The sequence below is a fragment of the Mixophyes fleayi genome, chromosome 10 (assembly GCF_038048845.1).
Source record: "Mixophyes fleayi isolate aMixFle1 chromosome 10, aMixFle1.hap1, whole genome shotgun sequence".
Taxonomy (NCBI): Eukaryota; Metazoa; Chordata; class Amphibia; order Anura; family Limnodynastidae; genus Mixophyes; species Mixophyes fleayi.
This window is the reverse complement of record NC_134411.1, coordinates 25,831,885-25,842,517: the sequence shown is the minus strand read 5'-3', so window position 1 is coordinate 25,842,517 and position 10,633 is coordinate 25,831,885. Positions and strand designations below refer to the sequence as shown.

General features: G+C 40.4%; 1 protein-coding gene across 5 annotated transcripts in view; it reads right to left on the bottom strand.

Annotated features, from left to right (window-relative positions):
- Positions 1-8,626: 8,626 nt before the first annotated feature.
- PACSIN3 (protein kinase C and casein kinase substrate in neurons 3) overlaps positions 8,627-10,633 on the bottom strand; it is a 58,051-nt gene continuing 56,044 nt past the window's right edge. For all 5 annotated transcript variants that reach the window (XM_075188159.1, XM_075188157.1, XM_075188161.1 and 2 more), the window contains one exon: positions 8,627-9,798. In XM_075188159.1, coding sequence (XP_075044260.1) covers positions 9,683-9,798 — 116 coding nt within the window. In that variant the 3' untranslated portion in view covers positions 8,627-9,682. The remainder of the gene's footprint in view (positions 9,799-10,633) is intronic.

Sequence of the window (10,633 nt, the reverse complement as noted above, 5' to 3'; positions counted from 1 at the left end):
TAAAGTAAACGTTTTTTATTAAAAACTAAACGCTTTTATTTTAGTGTGTCATTGTGAATGTCACAATCCCTTAGTTAGCCTCCAGGGGGAGCTGTTGCAGTTAATATGCTTTTTTTTTTTTTAAGAATCAAAATTGTTCCCGAAATGTGTTTGGAAACCGCCTTTCTTTTTAAACTACTATCATGCCTGTTTCATCTGTCTTATTCCTCCATTTTACTATAACCCCCAACATTTCAAATAGCCAAGATAAAATTTTACGCTTTATATAAATGTGTATGTATTTTTATTTGTTCAGACACTCGTATGTTATTGCTGTCATCATAACAATTGCTGATGTTTGGGGATTTTTTTATTTAAATATTTTTTTTAGAGAAAAAGCAAAGATGAATGAATGGGGAAAAAGACACAGGCCCTAACTTCGGATTTTGCTACATATTTAGTGTTTATTTTATATCACTTTATGTATTACATCACTGTTTTCTGTAAATATTCCTTATGTACATTAGAATATTCATATTACCCAGAATAGATACAGCCCACAAATGTGGATAGCCTTCAAAATTAGGAACCAAACTAAGCTAATTTGAGGGGACTGTTCTGCGTTTAGCCCAACTCGCAGAAAGTTGGGAGGTATCACCCCACTCACCACGGGTGCTATGTCCACCAATTCAAGGGTGTTATTTTGGGGTGTCCTGGCACTTCAGAAGAGGTGCAAATGCCCCCAGGGGGGTGTCTACATTAGGGTCTCCTTAATGTGACAAGACAATATCTCCCTTGTTTAAGGAATTTTATTTGTTGGGTGTATGTATAAATGAAATGTAACTTTTGTCAAGGATGCAGTATTGGCATATAGAGCTTTGCTATCTGCAATCCAAAGTGATAGGTACTTCCAGATCAAAGTTTTGTCACCATGGATAAACTATACTAAATTACAAATAAAATACAATATAGTTGGGGCTGCAAAAATCCAACAGCCATTACTACTTTATACACAACCCATTCAAATATTATATTCATTATCTTCATCTACATTAAAACAATTAACTAGATTTTGTCTGTAGTTTCTGCCCATTTATTGTTGTTATTATTATTAATAACATATATCACCGCTATGTGCTGTCTTGCTGCTCTCCAACCTATTGCTTTTGTCTTGACTACTGCCCTCTCAGGCCCAGTGCTTGCACCATCGTCCTCCTACAGATCTCTCCTGGTACACCTGTGACAGCCACTGACACAGTCTCCACTGCCTCCCTCTGCGACAATCCACCTCTGACAATCCATGCACGCCGGCTTCCGCTTGCCACTACCTTGGTCTACATCCCTGGTCTATATCATCAGCCATGTAAAGACCTTTGAGCTCCCTCATGGATGCTGGAGAAAGAGGTGATGACCAGCACATCCCTCCATCCTTCAGACTCCCGGAGACCGGACCTAGGGAAGACTGTGTGCACATCCTGCATGGCAAGCACCCTTGCAAACAACAGCTCTCAGGACCTGGCTCCAGAGTCTGCGAGTACATCCATCATACCACAGGACACCTTCAGAGGTCTTGTGGAGTCCATGCCTCGACGGGTCAGAGCTGTTTTGGCAGCATGAGGGGGACCTACACAATATTAGGCAGGTGGTTTTAATGTTGCAGCTGATCAGTGTACATTTGGTTTGTGACTATTTCGGCATATCACAACAAGAAGATTGTCTACTCAGAGGCGGAAGTACTTGAGACTTGATTGCTGGGACAACAGGATCGACGGTGTCACTTCAGACATCCACTAATAGCCATCGGTGTAATAATGTCCTAAGTCACAAACCACCAACAATAGGCGAATGTCTCTACAATATTTAAAGAAAATGGATGCATCACACAGTGTGCACTCTTGTATCTTTTTTTTTATTGTTTTCGTTTTAACACTGGATCTGTAAGGATTAACATGCACCAGAGCAACTTATCCTTGTATTTCTTCATATAGTGCCAATCATATTACACAGCGCTGTACAGAGAATATAATCATTCACACCAGTCTCTCTCAAATTAGACAGATGGGACACCAGCTCTGTGAGACCACAATGCTTACCACAGTGCCACCATGCTGGCTATATACCGCATTTTTATTGAACTTCACTTAGGATTTCTATAGGGGTAGGACAAGAGATAATTGCGGATCAGCGCAAAACAATGGAGAGAAATTTACAGAAACTAAATTAAATAATTGTGGCCAAAAAGGCTGTTTAAACAGTCCAAGATCAGGGCAGGTAGAGATAAGCGCAGATCTGTTTAACAAGCCAAGGTCAGGAGCAGGAGAAGATAGCAAATTCCAATAACAAATCAGGTCAAAACCAATGAGACAGAGTCAGCTCAGGATACAATAGCACACTTGGTCAAACAGGAACTGTCACCAACACCGGTATAATACAGGAAGAGGTTTAAAGGTTTGTTAAAGCCAGATGAACTAATGAGAGATAGGTGATTAGCTGCACAAGTGTGGCAACACTAATTGTAAGCTGATGCTGCCTAGCAACTGGCTAGATGCCAGAAAAAGTAGAAAGAGGATGATATGGCAACCAGCTTAGATCAAGGCACCGTCTGCTGCCGCCCGTCAGGAAGAGGATGCCGGCTTCATTTACTAGGCGACCGGTCCCGTGTGCAGGGCAAGTGCCACGTTTCGTAACAGCACCACATCTTTTGAATGAAGCCTGCATTGTAGTCTAACCAAAACTGGGACTGGACTGCTGTGACAGAAGGGCCAGCTTTAGCTCATTCTTCAAAGCTTTAGTCAAAACAGGACAGTCAGTGTGGCTTTTAGCCCCACACACCGAAATATATAGAAAACATTTTATCCAGTTGTCATACTGACAAAATCTTTCATCATATGTCTTGGTCTAATCTGGTCAGAGTTTTGATGGAAGTGTATGTGTTTAGAAGGAACATTTAGCACGGTGGCTAAGTAGTTAGCACTTCTGCCTCACAGCACTGGGATCATGAGTTCAATACTCGACCATGGCCTTATCTGTGTGGAGTTTGTATGTTCTTCCTATCTTTGCGTGGGTTTCCTCCGGGTGCTCTAGTTTCTTCCCGCACTCCAAAAACATACTAGTAGGCTAATTGGCTGCTATTAAATTGACCATGGTGTCTGTCTGTGTATGTTAGGGAATTTAGACTGTGAGCTCCAATGGGGCAGGGACTGATTTGAATGCGTTCTCTGTACAGCGCTGCGGAATTAGTGGCGCTATATAAATAAATGATGATGATTTCTGCATCTTAATCTGTTGTTATTCTGTTGTCACTCAAACTAAGACTGAAACTAAAGTTATGTATATTGTACTTGATTAATTATTTAGGATATTAAACCTCAAGTAAGCCCTACTGACAATTCTACAGATTAGATATATTGCCCAGCTATAGAGCAGGTAGAAAAGACTGGCGTCTTTACATGTAAGTGGTTGGTATATTCCGTAGCTTGCAGGGTATATTTTCCCTGTAGTCCCCCCAACTCTTCAATCTATATCATGAATGGCCTACTTGAAAACTTTGGTCATATATTTATAGGTCAAATTAAAATAAAAAATTTCAACTTTCCTTCCAGAAACCTACTATTTGTTTTCCAAATTTCATCCCTGCCAAGAAAATTAGATGAAATCTTTCTTTGTAAATTATTTTGGAATGTTGTGCGACGGCCAAACCACAAACCCTGCATTTGGCTATTTAAACTTTCAAGCAACATAAAAGAGACTATAAACACTATATTTTCCATTTTCCCTAATTTTGTCTAATGTAAATATGGGGAGTGATCTTGATGCAGTGAGTAATGGCAGCATTATGTTAGAGCTACGCTACCTGCCATACAGTTATAATTAACCACCATGACTTACTACATTTATATAGCCAGTTCTTGGCCTCCTCACTCCCGTAGCCCAGTCAGAGGCGGAGAGGACTCCCGCTGCTCCGTGCACTAAACAGAATCTAATTGAAGTCCTGGAACAATTTAAGAAAGATCTGCAAGTAGATAGTGACATACAGAAAGCCAGCACAATAAATCAGCTTTGAATATCAGGATATATGCTGCAGAAGGGATAGATAACAGAGGCAAACGTAGGATTTGTAGAGGAGGGGGGGGTTCCACACCACACCACCAGTGGGAGTGACCAGCATGCATGGGGGCGTGGCTATAATATTAGACAGTGCTTGGCTGCTCTCCACCTTTTCCTATCTCTATAATATACATGGCAATGCTGCATGCACTACTGTTGGGTGCACACAGCTCTCCCTTTTCAAGCAGGGCCGTGTGAAATGGGGGCAGGTTCCAGCCACCTCAATTATACAGTGCCCCAGGCTTGGAGGGGGGTTTCCAGGCACTAGAACCCCCCCCCCCCTCGGTTTGCCTATAGATAACACACAGTCCTCTAAATAACTGCCACAAAAGTAGAGATTACTTTACAAAACCATCATCCTGGCTTGCAATACACAAGAACGGAAAGGTCCTTCTTGGTACAGATCTACCAGTGCGATCAACATTTACTACCATGTAGAAAAGACACATGATAGGCTGCAGTAGTTCACAGAGAGGGAAGAAATTATGAAGGCAGTTAACCCTGTCCAAACAATGCTTAATACCCCCAGGGACTGAGGCACTAAGGGCAGCAGGGGTGAAGTTCCATTAGGCCTTCTCTTTACAGAACTCTAAGAATGGACTATATTCTTCAATTAGAGACACTGCTGAGGTCCCGTATCATCTGACAGCTACTGGCATTACCAGATATGCACAAGCATCCCTCTAAGATACCTGATTAGACACAAAAGACTACACTTGTTTATTTGTGAGGACTTTTATTTGTACCCCAATTTAAAAGGTTCTGTTTTCCTGGTGACTGTTGGATTTCCACCTTCAGCTGCATGTAGAGGACTTCAATAGGAAACAAGTTGTAAAAATAGTCCTAAAATCAGTTTACTGTCCTTGCCATTTTCCAACTTCCATCAGATTTTTCAAACGTAGGATGGGTTTCAGTCCAAGTCTTCCTTCAATCTTACGGATTAGCCGATAATACATTGCAGATGGTGATGCTCTTATTTGTGGCAGTTGTTCACTTTTCTCTTACTACAGGGATTTTGTGACTTTACACCCCAAGGTTTCTGCACAGACTTTATTTTGTCCTTAAATATCGCACCTCATAGCCCCCTTCTCAGATACAGATTGTGTTAGTGGTTTCTGAGTTTTTACGACATATGAAACCTAGTATACGGTTTGAGCATCATTATACATACTTCCCTAAATGTTGATGCTTTGTGTTGACTATATCAAACATCTGAAGAAGCTGATTAAAGATAAATACTGCAGTCATAGACCTTTAACTAGACTCTGACCACTTCACATGAACATTCTCAGCCGGTAGCCCTTAGTCAGTCGGCACATAAGACACTTATCTCGCGTAAGTTGTCTTTTGTCGGATATAACCCGAGCCCAGCGCTTTCGTTTTATTTACCAATATCTATATTTCACTACCATTATATTTATCCCTTTTTGGCTACAACTTTCTATAAGTGATATTGTACATTTTACACACATCTTCTAATGTGACTTTTTTTCTATCCCATTGTATACCGTCTACGATTGGGGGGTTTATTTTTTACCCTCATTTACTCCTCTGAACAAACATTTTATATTGTAAGGCACATTAAAAATAACAAATACAACAGGCTGACTGATCCCTCTCTATCCGTAATTGTCTAGTTCTTGCTTCAGCCCAACACCTAAGTTTCAAAAGCTGGGGGGAAATGTCCACCTTCTGGTAAATGTAAGTCAGCATTCTATCCCGGGCAATGGGTAGGATTGTACAATTAGATCTTAAAACACTTTTACTTGGGTCTCCAAACACCGTAACCTTCTCTCAAACAGTTTATTATCGGCAATGGGTTTGGGCCCTGGCAGAGTATAGAATGCCCCAAACTCATTATAAATTCAATATCTCTAGAATAAGTGATCGCCATGATCCAAAGTGAATTACCAATATGGGTTAACGCTTGTCTGTGCACCTTGGACTGACTAACTTAAGTCTGGTGGGTGGGTAGGGGTGTACCTGGATATATGGAAGTGCTGGTGATGTTCCCATCTAAATAGAGTAGTTATCGCCACCCCTATAATAATTCTTCTTTCTCCCAGTTTTGTTCATCTTCTACCACTGGATATTATTGTAATTATCTCCCAGGTTTCATTATTTCAGCAACTTAATCCACAAAACCTGCCTTTAATTCTATCTGCTCTTTTAAAGATTATATGTGAATATCTCGCCAAATCCACTCTGAATTAGCTTTGTTTTCTTAATGCTAGTGTTTTTATATCATTATATTTGTATTTACATCCACTTGTGATTTTTTTTTCTTCTTCTAACTGATTTCTCTGAAGGGGATAGGTATGGCTGCTCAACATTTAATACAGTTGCAATGTTTGCCTTTCCCCCCCCCCTCTCCAAAATCCCCTTAGGTCTGTCAATCTAATATGTTAGGTGCACGCAGCTCTCCCTTTTTCAAGCAGAGCAGTGTGAAGCGGGGGTAGGGTCCAGCCACCTCAATTATGCAGTGCCCCAGGCTTGGAGGGGGGTTTCCAGGCACTAGAACACACACACACACACACCCCGCCCCGCCCCGCCCCCCCCTCCCCTCGGTTTGCCTATGCTCAAGCACCTGCTCACTCATGACTCGTTGTCTTCAGCCTTTACCATGGGAATATATCCTGATTAAAACTGCACTCCATATTATATTTCATGTTTTCTTTTTGCTTTGGAGAATAACTATTCTTATATATTAATTAGTTTATAGAGTCAGGTCCATAAATATTGGGACATCGACAGAATTATCATATTTTGGGCTCTATACACCACCACAATGGATTTGAAATTAAACAAACAAGATGTGATTTAAGTGCAAACTTTCAGCTTTAATTTGAGGGAATTTACATCCAAATCAGGTGAACAGTGTAGGAATTACAACGGTTTCTATATGTGCCTTCCATGGACCTGACTGTATATCTGGCTAGGGTATGCTGTAACTTGTAGTTCCACAACACCTGGAGAAGGTTGTACAGGCCCACATTATATGAAGGTTTAGAATAGTCTTTACCTGCTCATATTCAGTCGTTATCCATACGTTGTCTTCCAGCATGTGAAATGGCAAAATGGACACTTATTGCTTGGTTATATAAAGCCTTCCATGGGTTTAAACAGCCCACAAATCTTGTATTGTTTTCATATAAAAATAAAAACACAGGAAAAAAAAACCAAAAACAAAACACAATCAGTATTTGTGAATGACTGGAGACCATGGCTAGGTACACACTATATAACATTTCTCCCGATGAGATATCCTTAACGATTTTACCAAAGATTTAAAAAAAATAAAAAATAATCCCCAATCAGCATGCTTCATGATTCATGTGTACACACTAAACACATTTTACCTTCATCTGTCAACCATCGGCTGAAAAGATTGTGACTCTGCACACTCCACAGAGATCTATGGACACTGTCGGTCGTAGTGCAAACACACTGTAGAATTGGAACGGCATTGTTCCATCGTAGATTTTTAGTCCGGTTTAAAAATCAAACGATAATTGTTCCTCATTGGAGTGTACACGCTAATGCGATATTGGGCCAAACGGTCTTTTATAGTGATCAGCTGAAAACCTTGTAGTGTGTACCCATCCTTCGTACTATAGTTTACCTTTGGTTATTCTACTCAGAATGGGCAAATATTAGTTGAAACAAGTCAATTAAAGTCTACTATCTTCACTATATTCCACTTGGACCAAGTCAGATGTCGGAGACAAATATAAAAGATGATTGATTTGTCTGTAGCCCTTCACTTGGTATGCTGCCAAATACGAATAGCTTGTGAGACGCCGGAAAGAGTGTCCAAGCCTTGGTTCCATACATCAGACACGGAAATGAGGTGATTACAACTACTTATATTCTGGACAACTATGTTTATTTTAGTTTGCCTTGATAAAGACTTATATACAGTCAAAACGCGTTGGTAAAACAGCATTTGAATCGTATTGTGAACAACAAGGAGAACGTGAGATACAAACAGGATCTGTTAAAACTTCCAACGCTCAAGTCACGTCATTCTCTTGTATGAGTCCACCTTATTTTAATTTTTATTGTTTTTGTCTCAGTCCATGAGTCAGTTTTTGTTTTATGCATTTTGTATTAAAAGTTTTAATGCACTAGATCCTATCCACTTCTCTTTTTTTGGTCTCATGACTATTTGGCTGATTGACTTTGATGACTAACTATCGGGAGTGAGGATGATTTGATCTGAAGGCCTGAATAAGCTGACCATCTTGTAAGCATAAACTCTTATGGGCTACAAACATGTGAGGATCACGGGTGACATATTGGGACTTCATAGTCACTGTGGATGGTGGAAAGGACTTTATGTTTGACAATTGTATTCCAACAGTATTACACTATGTTTTAAATATGTTCTCCGTAGATCTCACCTTGCGATACAGTTACCTTGATCAGGAGATCCAACCATTTTTTGGGAAGTCTGAAGACTAATTCTCTCTGTTTGGAGGGAGTGCTTGATGTATGTATATAAGACATCAGAGACACTTGAGAAAATAAAAACTTGGGATAAAAACAATGTGGTTTTTATTATTATTTAAATACAAAATACATCTTTCACAATAAGGTCACTTGCATGATGAGATGGCACAAAATTCAACCTCCCTACTCGTCTCTTTGTCCAAAGGGCTTTACAAAGTCTCATGCTGAACTCATTGGCTTCCTGAAGATCTTCAAAGTTCAAATATTCTAGCACTGACACTGCAGGAGACAATACGGGGTGTATTCCCCCCCCCCCCCCCCAAGAGCATTTATCTTCAATGAACCCTCAAACCTCAAAAATTACAAAACTAAATATCCCAAACCTTGTCCAGCAGACAATCTTAAAAACCAGACACTATTATTAGTGAATTCTATAGATCACCCGTGTACGAGGGCTTGGAAACATACCGAATGACAATATGAAACCAATTCCCTTGGACATCAAGGTATTAATATACTTTCTAAAAACACCTCCATCCACTATAAGAGGGTGAGAGGTGTTTATTGTGTGCAAATGTGGGCAGTAAGCATCAATTAACGTTGACAACTTGTTCACTTGAAGTTAACTAGCTGCGAATTGTAATTTGACAGCTGGCATATCAAGTCACTGTCCCTGCCTTGCGGGACGGAGGCCGAGGCTGGCACATGCGGGCCTTAATTGTTGTGTTTAACAAACAACATAAATCATTACAATTTCCATAAAATCTTTGAACGATTATCATAGGCGACAACCATAAGAGGCGCGTGTGGAGGAAGCACTATTTTTGGTGTATTTAGTTTCACGCTCTATATATTCGGGTGTTTCCAACAAGTTCTTTTGTACCCTTCAGAACAAAATAAAACGTTAGTATGCACACCCTTTGTTCGCTGTAACCTCATTATGCTGCGGAGAGCAGCCAGGCAGAATATTTTCTGGGTCGTTTTATTAAGAAAAAAAAAAAGAACTGCATGTCTAAAATAATATGGTAAAAGCAGCAATGGATGGACTAGAAGGATCCAATGTTCATAGTTTGCCCCCCCCCCCCCCCCCTCCCACTGTCCTAATGAAGAACTGGGACACACAAGGACACAGCTTGATGGACTCTCAAGACACAACATCCTCCACGTAGTTTGCTGGATAAAGTCCAGATTTCCCGGAGACGAGACATCCCCTGCACCAGCCCTGTTCGTCTTCTGAGCCCAGCCTTATGAGCTCTTCTCCTAAGGACCAGAACATCGAGAGGCAATGGGACAAAAGCAGCAATTAAAAAACAGAAAACATTACATTATTAGGAGACGGCATTACAGAACTGAACCCAGTAAATGTACTGATATCGTGCAGAGGTGGTGAATCAGAGCTTACCTCAAACTCCAACACAATTTTGGTCAATGGATGCTGCCATATTTAAGATATCCATACCATAACCAAAGCCACCGACTTAAATACATTGAACACCCAATGGGTGGCAATCTGTGCCACAGCAAATTTTTACCTCCTTACTTAGAACAGGCAGCTTTCAACCAGAAATAGAGGGGATTGTATAAATAAATCTGTATTTCCTGATTTATACTAATGGTCACGTATAAAGACCTACCTTTTGGGTTTAGTTTAACTTTTGCCACAAAAACCACCAGATCTGAGATCTATGTTAAAATCTACTCATCACATCCGCAACTATTTTGGGGCCTGGTCCAAAATTTATGAAAATGTAGCCGGTCAATCCTGTAGGAACTGCAGACCTCACTGAGGCACTCTGGCTTAGCCATCAGTGATGTCACAAGTATAGCTGGCTGCACACTCTACAGATATCGGCCTACGCTGTTGGTCATGAGTGCATGCACACTTACACATTTGACCGACATCGTTGATAATTTTTTAAGAAGTTCAGAAAACCAAAATCAACACATGCGATGTGTTTTGGTAAGATAAAACATGATCGTGGGAGCGTACACACACTTGCAATATCAGAACAAACAGTCATGAATCGTGTGATATACACGATAATTGCATAGTTGTGTACCCGGCTTATATTGACAAGGTTAATATTGGATCAGC